At 50.3% G+C, this 19,183-nt stretch overlaps 2 protein-coding genes across 3 annotated transcripts; both read left to right on the top strand.

Annotated features, from left to right (window-relative positions):
* Positions 1–351: 351 nt before the first annotated feature.
* Positions 352–6,293, top strand: LOC122386951 (dihydrolipoyl dehydrogenase, mitochondrial-like). The gene is made up of 2 exons (XM_043376700.1): positions 352–450; positions 4,078–6,293. Exon 2 carries the CDS (start codon positions 4,147–4,149, stop codon positions 5,650–5,652), a length of 1,506 nt encoding a protein of 501 aa, XP_043232635.1. The 5' UTR covers positions 352–450; positions 4,078–4,146; the 3' UTR covers positions 5,653–6,293.
* Positions 6,294–6,392: 99 nt separating this feature from the next.
* LOC122386950 (vitamin K-dependent protein C-like) lies at positions 6,393–18,867 on the top strand. Of its 2 annotated transcripts, none has more exons than XM_043376698.1 (6): positions 6,393–6,696; positions 6,966–7,166; positions 9,151–9,273; positions 14,506–14,596; positions 16,550–16,676; positions 17,216–18,867. In XM_043376698.1, the coding sequence occupies exons 1-6, from the start codon at positions 6,527–6,529 to the stop codon at positions 17,389–17,391; spliced, it is 888 nt and encodes a 295-aa protein (XP_043232633.1). In that variant the 5' UTR covers positions 6,393–6,526; the 3' UTR covers positions 17,392–18,867. The 2 variants fall into 2 exon arrangements, with proteins under 2 accessions (XP_043232633.1, XP_043232634.1); XM_043376699.1 differs by having other exon boundaries at positions 6,416–6,696; positions 7,020–7,166.
* The last annotated feature ends 316 nt before the right edge of the window (positions 18,868–19,183 follow it).

Below are 19,183 nucleotides of genomic sequence, written 5' to 3'. Positions count from 1 at the left end.
TATACAATGCTCAATGGTAAATGCTACGAACAGTGCGATAACCGAAGAAGCTCTTCGGGGTTGGGTATGGATTGGTCAGTTCGTATTTAGGTATGTTCGTGGTTTATTTCGTATGGTTATCAGGGTCCACCCCAATTATCAAAGTGCCTATGCACGCAATTTATAAATGACTATGGCTGTATTGGTAGGTATGGATTGGGCAAGTCATAAGGCGCTGATAAATGCGATTGCAAAGTATGCTGATAATATCAATATTGCCCAAAGGTGTGGTAACATGATATGTTAATATGAGTTTGCGGTTTTGTACGTGTAATAAAAATATGCAGTGGGAAATATCAGCTGTTCACTGTCGTCTTCTTTAGCCATATGTGGCGCATATGCTTTTTATTTTACGATCTTTGGCTCAAAACTGCCTTTTGACCGCCTGCCGCTGGTTCTTGACCAGAGAAGGTAGGTCAATCTATGAAAAATATTAATTTGTTGATTGTTCACGGTTCACTGCTATCATACTAGCTGATTCTCAAATAGTTAGCAACTGTTTTGCTGATTTTGTAGCAGTATGGGGATGTGTATGAGATAATCATTATTTCAATTAAATTGAAATGGGTTCAGGCTTTCCAATATTGATATCAATATTGATGGTGCTTCATCTTGGCTCCAACAGAAAACCTGTTAGGGATTTCCATACATTTTTGTTAAACCTTTCTTGTAAGATTGTTTGCTTATCTTGTCTTGATCATTTACAATGAAGGCTCAAATGTTACGTAAGGCTGTCGGAAGAGTGTAGGCATGCCCTGAGGCCTAAGACAAACTCTCACTTGTTATCCTTACCTATGACTGTTCTGTAGCCAGTTAACTAACAGAAAGACGACTTAATGTGGTTAGTTTTTGGTGAAAGTAGTCTGTTTTTGCTTTGAGTGCCCCTTTCCCGAATTTTGCCAGTTGTACTAAAAGATCATTGCTGATGTAAAAAAATAATATCAGAGTCATAGGTATCAAACTGATGTTTTCATATGAGGTTTTATTATCCTGTGGCTATTCAAAATGTGGGAGACTCTAGGAAAAATACTGGCAGCTGGCATTTTTTTCAGTCAGTGAAATAGGCCTCTGCTGGGTGCTTTCCTGTCCTTCAACCATTGCAATTGGTAACCAGCATCCAGGGACCGCGGATTCCGGGGGGCAGGGTGTGCAATTGCACACCCTGAAAATCCTGAGGGTGTGCAAACACCTATTTTTGCACACCCACAGTTCGTTGTGGGGGCCCTTGCGGCCCTGGCGCTTGAGCGTCCCAAGCCGATTCTCGAGGGCCCCAGCGCGAGCCTGATGGTCCCGCACCGGTGCCTGAAGGCGTGAACACTAGTGAACAGGTTCTAGTGTTATCTCAGGGGTTATCTCAAAACCCCACCCACGCCATCTTTTAGCGCTCCCACCGGCTCTTAAGGGCCCAGGCCGATGCCCGAGGGCCCCAAGTCGATGTCTAAAGGTCCCACGCCGGTGTCTGAGTACCTGCATGGCTAGCTCAGGGATCCACGCCAGTTTCTGAGGGCCCTAACCGGCTCTTGAGGGCCCCTGCCCCCTGCCCTTCTTAACCCCCTCTTGGGGCCGATGCCTAAGGGTCCCGCATCAGCACCTGAAAGCCCACAGAGTTATCTCAGGGCCCCATACCAGTTTCTGAAGGCCCTCACCGGCTCTTGAGGGCCCCAGACCGATATCCAAGGACCTCTGGCCAATGCCCGGGGGCGCAGGCCGATGCCCGAGGGCCCCAAGCCGTTACCCGAGGGCCTTACACAGCTATCTCAGGGTACAATGCCACTTTCCGAGGGCCCTAACCGGCTCTTGAGGGCCCCAGGCCGATTCCTGATATCCCCAGGCTGATGTGAGAGGGCCGACCGACGCAAGTAGGCAGCCCCTGAGGCGGCCCCTATACGTCAGTTTCTAAGGGCGTCCACGACCGCCGTCTGGTCAAAGCTGATCTCTGAGGGCCCTACGCAGGTTTTTAAGTGCACTCAGCTCTTGTTTAGGATCTCACACCGGCCTCTGAGATCGGATGGCTTATGCATGCCGCAGAGGAGCCCTTACCGGCTCCTGAGGGCTCCTTGCTGATAGTTGAGGGCCCCATGCCAATACTCGAGAGTCCCACTCAGTAATCTCAGCGCCCTACACCAGTTTGAGGAACGCCGCTCGGCCAAGGCCGACCTCCGAGGAAAAGCCCTTTGCAAGCCTCGGAGTGCCCTCACTTTCTTTTTTAGGATCTCACACCAACCTCTGAAGTCGCAGGGCTAAAGGATGCTTCTGATAACCCTCACTAGCTCGGACCCAAATCGATGCATGATGACCCGACAGAAGTGCCTGAGTAGCCCACGCAGTAATCTCAGGGCTCACACCAGTTTCTGAGGGCCTACACGAACGCTTTTTGGCCAAGGTCGATGTCTCGGGGCCCTATTCAGGCATCGAGGCTACTCGGACGCCAAGAGACGGTGGGGGACCTCCAGGCGAGCTTGCTTGGTAGTAGTTGGTACCCCATGGAGCCGGCGAACGGTGTCAATGAGCCCGGTGTGGGGGCCCAAGAAGCGGCGTGGGCATCCATATGTCTATGACATGAGGTATTCCAGAGACCGTTATGGGACCTTCAAAGACCGTGTGCGGTGCGCCGGTGACCCTTAGAATTGCCGGCGTTGGGTCTCAGGAGCTGGCGTGCGGCCTTTATGGGGCCCCAAAGCCAGCGTGTGGGCCGTAGAGCAATGGAGAAGCTAAGGGGGCCGGAGGCCAGACCCCCATAGGTCATAGGGGCCAAATCGATGGGCCCAAACATCCCGCCGGCCGTGTTTTATTTTTAAACTTATTCATGTAATCCATGATAAAAAGAAGTGTGCCAACATCAACTGTGCAAAAGGGCTCTCTGAGGCCCGTAGGGGCCCTTGAACGTCACTGTAAGCCTTTAGGGGCCTGCTTGGGAAAATCTGAGATCGATTTGGATCACGTTGCATGCGTGCATGTGCATTTACTCTGCTCATGCATCTCCTGACCGTAAGATGCTCGCTCAGTCATCTTACGACCGTCAATTTTGAAGGTTTTCCCGCCCCGCTTCCTTAGAACCGGCTTATTCCGGAGCAGTGGCGGCGCTGACTTTTTGGAAGGGGCCCGGCGTGAGATGGGGGCCCAATAGCCACATCTTGCACACCCTACGAGAATTTGAATCCGCGGTCCCTGCCAGCATCAGCATGCTGTTTACTTCTTTACACTTAGGTGCTTGTTTGTCATTAGCAATGCTGTTTGACATAAGAGATTTATAATGTTAAGCAAGAGGTATGAAAAGTCATATAAGTGGGCTGAAACTTTGGACAAATCTGTCTTTAAAACATTGCTATTTTGGGGGCAGGTTTGGGGCTACCTGAGCAGATAAAGTTGCTTTGCTCTTTAAATGGAACAAAACAATGACAAACAGAGGCAAATTACTGTTGATAATGATAAAGATACTCTCCCTTGTTGATGAACTTGTCTGTCAAATGATTTTTGCAAGATAACGGTCCTTGAAATTAATAGAAGAGTAATTTTTTTCTTTTCTTTTTTTTTTGCTTGCTCAGTTTTCTTCAAAAATATCCAAAATATTAAATAAAAACGTGCAGGAAAATGGTTGTTGCACCACACATCACATCATATCTTATTCTTGGTGAGGCACACCACAGTCACACAATTATTGCACACAGTTTAGGACACTGCAGTCCAACCATATACCAACCATGCAACCATACAAAGTTTGTGTCAAACACATCAACTACATGGAACAGATTGGTCATCTGTCATCCTGTTACCAGGCCTTCCTTAGCTCCCCTTCAACACATAGGTATTTGATTTGGCCCTCTTTCTCTTGATTTTTTTTTCAACTAAAGAGTTTTGTGAATGGTAGATGCCAGATGGTTTATCACCCATGTTATCTGTGTACCTATGGTAATGTACCCATTACCTAGGCGTGGGAATGAGTTTTTTAATTCTTGTGTCAAACTGTGACAAGAGTTGAGATGCAGACTTTTGGCTGTATTGAGGTTGTGTTGATTTGGGTTGTTTTCTCCTTTCCAGGTGACTCGTGCCTCCCAGCGGTGACGTTATTCTGTCCAGTGAGCACGCCGAGCGCGGTCCCCTCTCGCGATGCAGGCTGTAGCGGCGCTCCGCCAGGTGCGGGTGGCCTCTCTGGCGCGTCTGCCGGCCGCCCTGCAGTGGCGCACCTACTCGGACTCTGCGCAGCACGACGCCGACCTGGTTGTGATCGGCTCCGGACCCGGCGGCTACGTGGCCGCCATCAAAGCCGCCCAGCTCGGACTCAAGACCGTCTGTGTGGAGAAGAACGAGACGCTGGGCGGCACCTGCCTCAACGTCGGCTGCATCCCGTCCAAGGCGCTGCTGCACAACTCGCACCTCTACCATGAGGCCGTGCACGAGTTCAAAAACCGAGGCATCGACGTCGAGGGCGTCAAACTCAACCTGGAGCAGATGATGAACACAAAGAAGAAGGCCGTATCCGGCCTCACCTCCGGTGTCGCCTACCTCTTCAAAAACAACAAAGTGACGCACGTCAAGGGACACGGCACCATCACCGGCACGAACGAGGTGACCGCTACGGCCGCCGACGGCTCCAAGGAGGTCATCAAGACCAAGAACATCCTGATCGCCACCGGCTCCGAGGTGACGCCGTTCCCGGGCATCGAGATCGACGAGGACACGATCGTGTCATCGACGGGCGCCCTCTCGCTGAAGCAGGTGCCCAAGAAGCTGGTGCTGATCGGCGCCGGTGTGATCGGCCTGGAGCTCGGCTCGGTCTGGTCGCGGCTGGGCGCCGAGGTCACGGCCGTCGAGTTCCTCGGCCACGTCGGCGGCGTGGGCATCGACGCCGAGGTGTCCAAAAACTTCCAGCGCATCCTCGGCAAGCAGGGCATCAAGTTCAAACTAGGCCACAAGGTGACCGGCGCCGAGCGCAGCGGCGACAACATCTCCGTCTCGGTCGAGAACGTCAAGGACTCGAGCAAGAAGGAGACGCTGGACTGTGACGCGCTGCTGGTCTGCGTGGGCCGTCGGCCCTACACCGACCGGCTCGGCCTCGAGAAGATGGGCATCGAGCGCGACGAGAAGGGCCGCATCCCGGTCAACTCGCGCTTCCAGACGGTGATCCCCAACATCCACGCTATCGGCGACTGCATCCACGGCCCGATGCTGGCGCACAAGGCCGAGGACGAAGGCATCGTGTGTGTGGAGGGCATCGCCGGCGGCCCGGTGCACATCGACTACAACTGCGTGCCGTCCGTCATCTACACCTTCCCCGAGGTGGCCTGGGTGGGCAAGACCGAGGAGGACCTGAAGGCCGACGGAGTCGAGTACAAGGTCGGCAAGTTCCCCTTCTCGGCCAACAGCCGCGCCAAGACCAACCAGGAGACGGACGGCTTCGTGAAGGTGCTCGGCGACAGCGCCACGGACCGCATGCTGGGCGTGCACATCATCGGCCCGGGCGCCGGCGAGATGATCAACGAGGCCGTGCTGGCCATGGAATACGGCGCTTCGTGCGAGGATCTGGCGCGCGTCTGCCACGCCCACCCCACCTGCTCCGAGGCACTGCGGGAAGCCAACCTGGCCGCCTACTGCGGAAAGGCCATCAACTGCTAGGCGACGGCGGCTCGGCTCGGCTCGGCAGTCTGTGGACTGCGGAGCGGGGAGGGCTGCTGCAAATACTATTGAGTGATAGACGGACGCGGGCTCCGGTGGAACGGAGTCTGTCATGTGAGTTGGGATCGATGAACGCCACAGCGGGTACGGGAGCCGGCGGCGCTCTGAGCCGCGCTGTACGGGGAGCCGGCGGCGCTCTGAGCCGCGCTGTACGGGGGGCCGGCGGCGCTCCGAGCCGCGCTGTACAGGGGTCGGCGGCGCTCTGAGCCGCGCTGTACAGGGAGCCGGCGGCGCTCTGAGCCGCGCTGTACGGGGGGTCGGCGGTGCCGTAACAAGGTCCCCGGGTGCATCGTGCCGGGGGTCTGTTAGTTCACCTGATCTGGTAAACGTCTAAACGCATTATGCATTTTCTTCAATTATTCTCAAGGTAATTTTTGGAGAAGTTGAGGTTCCGAGTCGCTGCCAGTGTGGTGTTTGTTGAACGGTCATGGTCATCGGTATGAATGCCACCTTCTGCCCCGTAGTGCGCGCGTGTAGATATTTCATGACTGATATATGTTTTATCCGATACTAAAAACTGTGTGGTGCTCTCGGTTGTTGTTATGTTCTGGTTTCGAATACAGATGTGTCTGTGCCCGAGACTCGCGTATTGTAACGGTACTCGGTAGAAGTTCCTTGTGCACTGCCTCCAAACCGGAGTGCGTTTGTCATCAGTTCGGTGGTGCAATAAGTGAACATACGCGAGCTTCGACCTCGAAACTCTGCCATTCGGCCCAGTTTGCTTTTTCATCCAAATTCTACCTTGGGTTATTGAAAATCCATTAAATTTTGAAGTACATGCCTTAGATAGTTGGATCGTTAAATTGTTATTATTATGTTAAAAACGTTTCGCATCAATGTTAAAATTTGTCTGCTTTTCACGACAATTATTAACTTAGGAGAAGGGTTAAACTGCACGTGTGGGCGGCCTGGCACAGCGAATTCGAGGATCGTCAATGGCTTAGAAACAAGCCGCAATGAATTTCCATGGATCGTTGCAATCAGGTAAGGTAGTTATCGTACATTTTATGTTGTATCCAGCGATTAGGTACCCTAAAAAGCAATGCTTTTCAGCTGCAATTAACTTCTTTTGTTGTTTGTACCCAAGTTCGCTATCTGAATCTATCACACCTCCGTATGACAGCCGGTCCACCGGGTCCAGGCAGGGTTAGGAAAGGAAGCCCCAGTGAGTAGTGGTGTCAGCGTCTACCACTCTGCATGTAGTGGGTGTGGTCACACTGAATAAATCCCCGATGGTGACGGCGGTGCGGCAGGAAGCGGACGTCGCCGATGGCCACCATCCCGAACCTGCCGTACTGCGCCGGCAGCCTCGTCTCGGACTCGTTCGTGGCCACGGCGGCGCACTGCCTGGCCAACCTGCGCTCGCCCACACAGTGGGAGATGTCCGAGGTGGTGCTGGGCATGCACTACGCGCGCAGCAGCCCGCCAGAGGTGCAGGTGCGCGGCATCAAAAGGTACGTGTTCACCTCCCTCCTCTGAACAGGCATCACTACCCAGTAAACATGCCGACGTCGGCCCGACGTCGGCCGACGTCGGGGTGACGTCGGCAACTCGGCGTCGGCATGCCGACGTCGGCCCGACGTCGGTTCAACCTCGGCACGACGTCGGCTGGATGTCGGATATGCCCGCATGTTCCGACGTCCAGCCGAGGTCCAGCCGACGTCGGGCCGACGTCGGACCGAGATCAATTGCTGAGGTCCAGCCGACGTCGGGGCGACGTCGGACCGACATCGGCCGCTGTTTTGACCGTTAAAATAATATAAAATACATGTTTCATGTTTCATAAAAAGCTTCTGTATTCAAAATATCCTCAGGAAACTCAAATCTTCCTCCACGCCGCAACCCGGCCTGATCCGGACTGGACGGGAAACTTTATCCCATTTGGGATTGCCCGTAAGCCGAGCTCGCCCGTAGCCGGGTGCGGTAAGTGCTTGGGGGCTGCTCGGCCTATCCTTTGGTCAGGCTCAGCCCCGGCAACTCACCAGGGCCGGGCCCAGTTCATATAGAAAGCCCAGCCGGCAAGTGTCACTTTGCCAAAGTGCCACTTATCAAAGGGACACTTTGGGAAACGTTGGTGCAGGTGTGTAAGAGTGGCTATATGAATCCATTGTGGGGTCGCCCTTTCCAATAAGTGTCACGTAACAGCAATGGGACTCTTTATGAACTGGACCCAGGGTGCTTGCCAAGAAGACCAATGTCTCCATCCTATGATCCTTCCGGCTCTGAAATGGTCTTGTCAAACCGAAAGGGCATAACCCGACAAAACAAACCAATTACGCTAGCCGGCTGCGTGGTGTAGTGGTTAGCGCACTAACCTCGCGTTCGAATGACAAGGGGTTTGAATCCCATCGCCGGCTGATGCTTTTGGCGTATTGTCCCAGTAAACATGCCGACGTCGGCGACTGGGGGGCTCGAATCCCGCCGCCGGTTGATATTTTTGGCGCGTTGTCCCAATAAACATGCCGACGTCGGCCCCGTCGGTCCAACGACAAACAATCTCGTCAACCTCGGCAAACGATCTCGGGCCGACGTCGGCTCGACGTCGGCTGGAGTTCGGCTGGACGTCGGAACATGCGGGCATATCCGACGTCCAGCCGATGTCGGGCCGAGGTTGAACCGACGTTGGGCCGACGTCGGGCCGAGCCTCGGCCCGACGTCGGGCCGACGTCGTCATGTTTACTGGGTATGGGATGGCGATATAGTGAGAAATTCCGCTCCGTATGCACTGGCGGGCTGTCGGTGCCGACCGCAGGTACATCGGTGCCATGACCCCTAACAAGACCCTTCCCCCGGCCCCGGCTCGCACACCACGGCCCCGGCTTAGTCCGCCGGTATTCCTATACGGCAACAGAGCGCCTGCAATCACACTAAGCCGCAGTGATCAGTCTTTTCACCTTTCGCCGCTAGATGGCAGTAGCAGAACGCCTGCAGTTATAATGTGCCGCAATGACCTGTAACTTTATCTCTCGCCGCTAGATGGCAGCAGCAGAACGCCTGCATTTATACTGTGCCGCAATGACCAGTAACTTCACTGCTCGCCACTAGATGGCAGGACCAGAACGCCTGCAGCTATGCTGTGCCGCAATGACCAGTAACTTCACCTCTCTCCACTAGATGACAGTAGCAGAACGCCTGCAGTTATACTGTGCCGCAATACCCAGTAACTTCATCTCTCGCCACTAGATGGCAGCAGCGGAACGCCTGCAGCTATGCTGTGCCGCGATGATCAGTAACTTCACCGCTCGCCACTAGATGGCAGGAATTGAACGCCTGCAGTTATACTGTGCCGCAGTGATCACTGATCAGTGACTCGGCCCGTTGACAGCAATAATAGGCATCAATGAGTGTTAGGAACGGTCAACGGTGGCTAGGAAACTGTGACGGGGCCATGCAGATCGCTGTGACATAACACGGCACTGGTTGCGCCGTCTGCGCCAGGGCGGTGATGAAGGTGCAGTACCGCAATGAGAACAAGGACAGCGACATCGCGCTGATCGAGCTCGACCGGCCCGTCAACATCTCCGCGGTCATCTACCCCATCTGCCTGCCGTACGATCTCAAGTAAGCCGCCCGGAATTAACCGCCAAACCGTGGTAGGCTCCTGGTGGGCACCTTGCCCCAAAAGACGGTAAATAACTTTTGAAAATACCCATCTCCAATTTTAGTGTTTTCTGGACCAAAATTTTGCGAGGAATCCGATGGTGTGGTCCCCGAGATCTGAAAAATTTCCATTTTGGAGATAGCACCTATTTTTTTTAAATAAGTAGGGGAAAGTGGGTGTATTGCGCCTTCCTAACCAATTGCGCCCACCAACATTCCCACGGATTCAATGGCATGTTTAGAATTTTGTGTTCGAAAACATTATTTAATATTTTCACCACTGGATAGTTAATTTTATGGCCCAAGCTCTCCGATGAAGCCAATCAGCAAGGCTCATTACGCCATCAAAGATGGTTTGGCGTTTTCTTAGCTTTTTTGCAGTATGTTGAACCGTTGGCTATAAAAATTTTGCGATATTTGTGTGATTTTCAGAGTGATATTTAGAAAGAAAAGCCCTTTTTTCATTATATTTCGCTGAAACAGTTTACATCCTTCAACATCTTTATGATAACTTCTACGCTTTTATCAAAAAGTACCTCAATTTTAATTGCACCATGGCAATTGCGCCAGGGGGGGGGGGGGGCGCAAATATAATAATGGTGTAGCTATTGTATCACGACAGTATGAATGCATCATTAACTGATTGCAATAAAGAAGGAGTTTAATGTCAGGCAGGAGAGCAGCCCGCTGTCGTCAGTCCGCAAATTATTTCTCTCGTCAAACTTATAATACAACTGCCATTTAGGCTACGACTTGTGGTGTAATTGACAAAATACGACATATTCACCATGGGCTCAGGCGTGAGAGGTGACAGCTATGATAAAAATGTAAAAACTGATGTCATAAAGTTGTTGAAACGATAAAAATTATTAACCCTCGCCCCGTTGGGGGGGGGCCATTTTGGCCCCCCCCTGTGGTTTTTCCTGAATAGCAAGAAAACGGCGGCGCGCAGCGCCGCCAAATTTTCAGTACCTTCCCGGGCATCAATTTGACACCTTCACACCAAATTTCAAGTCTTAGGTCACCTTAGGTCAGGAGTTATTGAGGTCAAACTGAGGTCATGTTCGAGCAAAAATGAGCAAAAAACATGCAATCTTGAAACGCTCACCAAATCTACAGTTATCAAGCAATTTCAAAGTTCTTTATATGGTGTAGTAGACAAAAAGCGGCGCTACAAAACTGCTATCTCGAATTTTCAAAATTTTTGGTTTTTGACCAAAAAAAATTCAAAAAATTGATTTTTTTAGAAAAAACTTTGAAAAAATCCAAAACTTTTCCGAATTTCGAAAAAACCGGAATATATGTGATAGTCCCAGCGCTCTTCTATATACATACCAAATTTCAGATCGATATCTCGTTTTTTGGCCAAGTTATAGCGAAAAAACTGTTCAAAAATGATGACGTCAAATTTTTGAACTCAATTTTTAGCAATTCTAGACCACGTACGGCAAAACAAAGACCACCATTGAACTCCCCGTGACGAGCTGCATCGATTCGATACCCATTTTATGCAAAAATATCAACTTTGAAATTTGACCTAATTTGACCTGACCTTGACCTGACCTTGACCTGACCTTGACCAAAACGTGATCTAAGCAGGCCCCAAAGGCTGCCTGACCCATATAATCGCATTTGTCATGTAAAATGGACCATAAAACATGTATCACACGACACTTTCATATTGTGACCCCCCCGTGACCTGACCTCTGTGACCTGACCTGGTATCAGTGACCTCAAATAGCAAAATATGTGTTTGAAGAACATTTCCCCATCGATGATTTTCAATGAAATGCATTTTACTCGATTTTACAACGCATTTCTTGAAGTGCCTGTAAACGGTGAAAATTGGACCTTTGACCTGACCTGTGACGTCATCGGTTTGACCTAGGTCAATAAAATTGGGTCACAAGGTAGTTCCCCGTTGGGGCTATCCAACGCCGTTTACCGCTTGTCGCTATGTTGCGTGGTTCTCGAGATCTTAGGGGGGGGGCCAAAATGCCCCCCCCCCAACCGGGCGCGTTGCTCGGCAGAGCCCAACGGGGCGCGGGTTAATAACCCTAGAACGCCTAGGGGGGGGGGGGTTGTATCAACCCCCCCCCTGAGGTTTTTTCGAAGTGCACGCTAAACGGCTTGTCGTAGCGGGCTGAAATTTTCAATACCCTCTGGGGCAACCTTTGCGCATCTTTTGCCGAAAAAAAATTGATCGGGTCATGTCAGGTCACGGAGTTATGACGTCATAAGAGGTACAGCCTCCGGCCGGATTTTCACAAACTGAGTGCCAACGCCCGAGGTTTCCTGCCGGTGGTACGGACATCGGTTGATGGATCGTGATGAAACTTCCCATGCATGTTGGGGCAAGTATTGGCTATCATATGGTATAAGAAATTTGACCGGGTCAGGTCAGGTCACGGAGCTATGACGTCACAAGAGGAACAGCGTCCGGTACTATTTTTGAAAAGCGCCCGAACCACTATTTTGCTAATTCTTGTCACCTCAATGGGAATATGCAGCAATATTAGCTTCTATAGGGAGCAAATGGACCTCCCAAATCCAAAAATACAATCAGATTTCAAAAATTTAAATTTTGATTTTTCGAATTTCTGCCGCCGACTGTGACGTTGCCGACTTCCGGCGCTCCCAACGCGCCATTTTTAGAGCTAGGGAAACGAAATACATACCAAACGATAGAGAATTGATCAAGGAACACGATAGTGAAGGTTTCAAGTCGATATCTCCCACCGTTTTGCCGCAATCGCCGCCGAAAGTTGAAAAAGTATATTTTTCCGAAAATTTGACCTTTGACCGGTCAAAAGTAGGTCAAATGTTGACCTAGGACCAAAATATATACCACCAATCGCGAGATCTCGTTGAGAGCAATCCGTTGGTTTTTTCCGCTAAGCTCTACGACCTTCCGTTTCGAAACGCCAGGGGGGGGGTCGTAACAACCCCCCCCCCCTGGTCGTTCGTGTTATGAGGAATGGCCTGGTCGTGCGAGGGTTAATTTTGAGAGAAACGATTGAAAATTTAACCGTAAAAGCGCATTCGTTCACATATATCTAGTCGGTTACAGTAAACGTTTTCGTTGCACTTTTACAAGCGTACGGACACATGTAAAGTTATCTACCTGGGCAAAAACATCGCGATTTATATCTACATTTATTATTTGTCCAGCCCGAATAACATTATAAATGTTTAAGTAAGCCGCAATGATATTAGAATGCCTGGGTGTGCCTATGCATTCCGTCTCATTCGCTTAGCCATGTTAAAGTATAGGGCGCAATTGGGCTCTAATTGCGCCATCCCCCTGGCGCAATTTACAGCAGTTGTTGGCAAATGCGCCCTTTTGCATGTTTCTGAAAAAGCAGCTGTCAGAAGCAAACGAAACATTCTTAATTGATCGGGAGGCTCTTAAATCGTAGCCAATGAGTTCCTCTTTGAAATAGTTACCAGTGCATGCTTATATCTCCAGCGGTTTTCTTAAAATTAGCGTTTTTCCTTAAGGTGGCGCAATTCACCCCCCTTCCCCTATTCGTCAGGCATAATAGTCAAATAAATTGGAAATATAATGAGTTAATTTTTGTAACAACACTAGAATGTGTCGAACATGAATTAGAGATATATTTTAGCTGAGATGATACTATATCTGCGCATACATGTACATGAACTAGTACATTAACCCTCGTCGTCCGAGAAGGGGTGGGGCGGGTGCCGCCTCATAGGGCTTTTCGCGATAGCTTAAAACTCGTCTAGGGTAGACAGCTGAAACTTGGCATACCTAATCTTTTCTTCAAACTGGATCTTTTGACCTCAACTGCGTTTTCAGGTCAGGTCAGGTCACTGACCTATGACGTCATAAATAAACCTCTGCGAAGTCCTCAGATGTTGCAACTTTGCAACACCCTACGTGCCAGAGGAACTTTCACAGGAAGATGAATGTTACAGGACGTAGTATCCTTCTGAGGTCTCACAACTTGTATATCTCGGATTTAACCTAAATGTCACATGAGGTCAGGTCGGTCACGTGACCTCACCATTATAAGTCAATGGGGGGAATATTGAAGCTGTTATTTTGGCGCCGGAAATGATCTAAAGCTATCCCAAGCACATGAAATCGTGGTTTCATGATCGGACCTTACAAAGAGTGCATGAAACCACGACTTCATGTGCTTGGGACAGTTTTAGACAATTTCCGGCGCCATAATAACAGTTTTCATATTTCCCCCCATTGACTTATTATGGTGAGGTCACGTGACCGAACTGACCTCATGTGACATTTGGGAAAAATCCGAGAGATACAATTTGTGAGACCTCTAGAGGATACTACGTCTTGTAAGTTTCATCTACCTGTGAAAGTTCCTCTGGCACTGAGGGCGTTGCAAAGTTGCAACTTCTGAGGACCGTGCAGAGGTTCATTTATGACGTCATAGGTCAGTGACCTGACCTGACCTGAAAACGCAGTTGGTGTCAAAAGATCTAGCTTGAATAAAATATTAGGTATGCCAAGTTTCAGCTGTCTACCCTCGGCGTGTTTTGAGCTATCGCGAAAAACCCTATGAGGCGGCATCCGCCCCACCCCTTCTCGGCCGGCGAGGGTTAATGTACTAGTTTATGTACATGTATGCGTAGATATAGTATCATCTCAGCTAAAATTTATCACTAATTCATGTTCGATACATTCTAGTGTTGTTACAAATATTCACTCATTATATTTTCAATTTATTTGACTTTTGTGCATGACGAATATTTACTTTTCAAAAAATAGGTGCTATCTCCAAAATGGAAATTTTTCAGATTTCGGGGACCACACCATCAGATTCCTCGCAAAATTTTGGTTCAGAAAACACTAAAATTGGAGATGGATATTTTCAAAAGTTATTTACCGTCTGTTGGAGCAATGTGTGGGGTTTGCGGTTTTAGTCTGTGTCTTTTTGCGTAGGCTGATAACAATTCAGGCATAAAACGCTGGTCAGGACGGTTCGGTCAGTGATATTCATTTTGGAGGTGGTCCATGGCGCTTGAGTGAACTTATTGCCAAAATAGTTTTATCAAGTGAATGTAGCAAAAGTTAACTGCATAAATTAGCGCTACACCAACGAAAAGCGACAGACATGATGCCTGTTCACCGCGTGCATGTGCAATTACAATGTGCATGCGACTGCGATCGTGTTGAGAGCGTGTGCTGAATGCCGTCAGATTTCCGGTGGCCGATCCGTGGGTGGTGACGGCCGGCTGGGGCCGCACCTCCTACCGGGGCCGACAGTCGGAAGTCCTCATGAAGAGTAAGGTAGGACTCGTCTCTGAATAGTGATTGGTTTGGTTACATTTTTATTGAGATATTATACCGCTTTTAGATATTAGATATTAGATATTGAGATATAGAAGCACGTCGGGTCGAGTCTGCGACCACCAAACAGTCTCGATTACCGGATCCGTAGGACATTACGTTTTTCAGACGCCTTTAGTGCTGCGGTAGAAGACCCCCGCAACTCTGTCACGATGGCCAGTAACTTCCCCTCTCGCCTATATAGCAATAGCAGAACGCCTGCTGTACCGCAGTGATCAGTAACGTTGCAGCCGTGCGCACAAGTCGGGAACCTTGGTGTCACTTTTGACAGCACTCTGTCATGGGACGCACACGTCTCTGAACTCTGCCGCCGGTGTACGGGACTGTTGATTGGTCTTTCACATGCGCGCCACTGTCTCCCAGATGGCATCATTCGAACGCTCGTGACGGCACTCGTTGTATCGCGTATCCAGTACTGCCTTTCAGTTTATGGTAATGGGTCCCAAAAAAATTTCGATCGACTCCAAAAAATTCTTAACTTCGCCGCTAGAGTTATTTTCGGCCGCCGTAAATTTGACCATGTCTCCGAAGTCCGACCTGCGAACAAAACTCGGGTGGTTGTCCCCGCGCGGTATGTCCGATTTCCACACCCTTGTCATCGCACACAAGGTCATACAGCGCCGAGAACCTGAGCAACTAGCAGCCCTGTTCGTCGCTAATAGCGCTATCCGCGAGAGACCATCCAGGCAAGATCACTTCTTCCATCTTCCCCGTCCGCGGCTGGAAACGGGCAAGCGGCGGTTTGGCTATCGAGCTGCAGCTCTGCTGAACAGCCTGCCACCTCACCTGTCGCAGCTGCCTCCCGCCCGCTTCGCCCGCGCTGTTAAAGCCGCAATCGTGGACGATGAATCAGCACATCGTCGCTGACCAATAGGATAGGGGTGGGTAAAAGCGATGAGGCTGTCCTGAGAGTGTTTTGTCCTTGTTTTGACGTGAGTGAATGTGCAACTGTTTTGAATGATTAGATTAGCAACCGCGGATACGGATTCTGAGCAGTAATCGCCACGCACTTTGTATGTGGATCGCTCTTAAATGTAAATACAAAATACAGTAGAAATACAGTAGCTTTAAAATACAAATACAAATACAGTAGCTTCACCTCTCGCCGCTAGATGGCAGTAGAAGAACACCTGCAGTTATGCTGTGCCGCAATGATCAGTAACTTCACCTCGCGCCGCTAGATGGCAGTAGTAAAGCGCCTGCAGTTATGCTGTGCCGCAGTGATCAGTAACTTCACCTCGCGCCGCTAGATGGCAGTAGTAGAACGCCTACAGTTATGCTGTGCCGCAATGACCAGTAGCTTCACCTCTCTTGCGAAGCGGTGGCAAAACGCCTCCTGTGCCGCAGGTCTGCAATGTCCGTACTCCGTGGTACGTTCAATTATCACGCCACCGCCCTTTGATAAATGATTCGGAACTCTGAAACTGTGTGAAGTGAAACTCACCTTTCGGTTGCCATCAACGATCGGACAGCAATAAATTTCACATACGATTGTTAACTATTGTGAGCGTCGAACGAGAGCGGAGTAGGTTAGCGGCAAAAGCTGCGTACGAGCTCCGTGGGCCATGCTCACCCTTTGTGAGAAGTTTACATCCCGTCGGCCGCGAGCCGCGATCCTGTACGTTTGGCAGCCTTGACAACCCGAGTTAGACGGCGAATCCAAAAGGGCATACACGCCTTCCGGTGTGACCGCTGGATTGTTTGGGCGACCTGTCCCATCCGGGTCACTCCCGTCCCACCGTGACGGGCTCAGCCGCTGTGACGTGCCGCCCGTGGTCGATTCAGCCCATCCCTTCCCTTATCCTCTCACCCCGGGGTCCCTGAATGGCCGCAGTAGACAGAGAATGCCTAACCTAAAGGTAATCCCCGCGGCCACCTGTGCGCTGCCGGCAGTGGATGGAGATGATCCGGCACGACCACTGCGCGGCCGCCACCAAGTACCGCGAGCGGCCCGGCCTGCTGACCGAGAGGATGCTCTGCGGGGTCTCCGACCTTACCGACGCCTGCCTCGGCGACTCGGGTCAGTGCAGCGGTCGGCTGACTCGGGTCAGTGCAGCGGCCGGCTGACTCGGGTCAGTGCAGCGGTCGGCCGCGCCAGCACCCCGGCCGTACAGTCGCAAACACTCTGCGGACCGCTGGGCACCTGCGTGATCAGCCCTCGCCCGGCAATGAATATTTGTGCAATGAATCTCAATTCATTGCATACTTCAATTCATTGCAATTCATCTCAATTCATTGCAATTCATTGCAATAAATCTCAATTCATTGCATATATGCAATGAATCTCAATAGAATATTTGTGCCCACACCTAATGGACCCCCTGGCTTCATCATGCTCCGCAGACAACTAAAAATGTTCGCGCAGCTTGTGGGAACTTTAAAATGTCGCATGTGGCTTTTCTATCACTTCACGTACGATGGATTTTAGGAGATGTAAGCGAGTCCTTACATGGAACAATTTAACGGTTTACAAAACACAGATCTATAACATTTTTGAAACATGAAATATGTTCCGCTGGGTCCTCAGCACATGCCTGCGTTGTGTGTTCCCACCGGCAGGCGGGCCTCTGATGTTCTACCATCCCAAGTACTACCGCTGGTTCCTGGTGGGAGTGACCAGCTTCGGCTGGGGATGCAACGAGCCCAACGACCCGGGCGTGTACACCAACCTCTACCACCCGGACATCCTGGGCTGGCTGAGCTGCGCCAACACCGGACAAATGTGTCAGAACTGAGCTGCGCCAACACCGGACAAATGTGTCAGAACTGAGCTGCGCCAACACCGGACAAATGTGTCAGAACTGAGCTGCGCAAACACCGGACAAATGTGTCAGAACTGAGCTGCGCCAACACCGGACAAATGTGTCAGAACTGAGCTGCGCCAACACCGGACAAATGTGTCAGAACTGAGCTGCGACAACACCGGACAAATGTGTCAGAACTGAGCTGCGACAACACCGGACAAGTGTGTCAGAACTGAGCTGCGCCAACACCGGACAAATGTGTCAGAACTGAGCTGCGCCAACACCGGACAAATATGTCAGAACTGAGCAGCGCCAACACCGGACAAATGTGTCAGAACTGAGCTGCGCCAGCACCGGACAAATGTGTCAGAACTGAGCTGCGCCAATACCGGACAAATGTGTCAGAACTGAGCTGCGCCAACACCGGACAAATGTGTCAGAACTGAGCTGCGACAACACCGGACAAATGTGTCAGAACTGAGCTGCGACAACACCGGACAAGTGTGTCAGAACTGAGCTGCGCCAACACCGGACAAATGTGTCAGAACTGAGCTGCGCCAACACCGGACAAATGTGTCAGAACTGAGCTGCGCCAGCACCGGACAAATGTGTCAGAACTGAGCTGCGCCAACACCGAACGAATTTGTCAGAACTGAGTCCTACCAACACCGGACAAATGTGTCAGAACTGAGCTGCGCCAACACCGGACAAATGTGTCAGAACTGAGCTGCGCCAACACCGGACAAATATGTCACCAACACCAACAGCAGACAAATGTGTCAGAACTGACACCAACAGCAGACAAATGTGTCAGAACTGATATAAACACCAGACCCGAGGTCAGGCCCGTCCAGTCAAAACTGGCCCGTGCTCCGACCCGTTCGGCCAAAACTGGTCTTTCGTTTCCAAGTCAAAGCGATCAGCAATAGGCGATAAAAGTGCCAACATCACTAGTGTAACTGCCCACGACTCGGATTATGTTGGGCCAGTGCGTTGCTGATGATAATTTGTCGTTTTATGCCCCATTAGCCACGGAGTTAGTTTGCGCCCTCATTGTATAGCTAGTAAGACCGTATGGTACAAATACCGCGATAATGTATTTTTTGGAATAATAGCTCATACCTCGAACGAAACAAATCCCCATATTTTCGCGAGTTTCAAAATTGTTCCAGACATCAACTGAAACACCTCATATGCCTTCATCTGCATAAGACTGACATCGATTGACCAATTTTTTTTCGAGAGCGTTCAAATGTTAATAAACAATGACGTTTGTTTGACGTGGGACGTCCTTTTCGTTAATTTACTCCAGATAAAGGAGTGAGATAGGTATTGGAGGCGGAGTTTGTTTTGTGCTTCGGCCAGGACTTTCTTTGTAATGCGTATTTACTTTGACCTTGTCCTTGAGGTGCTCAATGATTATGTATTTTTGCATCATTGCTTATCAATACAGGCATGATCAACGAGTATGTTGAGTTTTATTCGTGTCGCAGGACGAGGAAGTGTCCGGAAGCAGCGCAACAACATGACGTTACTGATAACACTTCTGAAAATACTCAAATGCAAAGTTTGTTTAGCGCTCTCGCTATGCGGCATTCATTGATATAAACTTTGTCATTGTCAAAACTCAAACATGTTAACCCTATTCCTGGCGGGGGGGGGCCTCAGGAGCCCCCCCTGAGGTTTTTTGGTTATATCTCCCAAACGCGTTGAGCTAGGAAGCTCAAATTTTCTGACTTTTCCTAAAAGGCTTCTACGCAACATGTCTGAAAATTTTGAGTTG

This window comes from Amphibalanus amphitrite, unplaced genomic scaffold (assembly GCF_019059575.1).
Source record: "Amphibalanus amphitrite isolate SeventyFive unplaced genomic scaffold, NRLGWU_Aamphi_draft 000268F_arrow, whole genome shotgun sequence".
Taxonomy (NCBI): Eukaryota; Metazoa; Arthropoda; class Thecostraca; order Balanomorpha; family Balanidae; genus Amphibalanus; species Amphibalanus amphitrite.
Note: the sequence above shows the minus strand (reverse complement) of the source record. Positions and strands in the feature narration are given on the sequence as shown.

Bases quoted from the DNA above. Each gene is read 5' to 3' on its own strand.
- LOC122386951 (XM_043376700.1), top strand. From the start codon at position 4,147: ATGCAGGCTGTAGCGGCGCTCCGCCAGGTGCGGGTGGCCTCTCTGGCG.
- LOC122386950 (XM_043376698.1), top strand. From the start codon at position 6,527: ATGTTAAAAACGTTTCGCATCAATGTTAAAATTTGTCTGCTTTTCACG. The intron at 6,697-6,965 runs GTAAGGTAGTTA...GCGGTGCGGCAG, and splicing joins CCATGGATCGTTGCAATCAG to GAAGCGGACGTCGCCGATGG. The intron at 7,167-9,150 runs GTACGTGTTCAC...CGTCTGCGCCAG, and splicing joins CAGGTGCGCGGCATCAAAAG to GGCGGTGATGAAGGTGCAGT.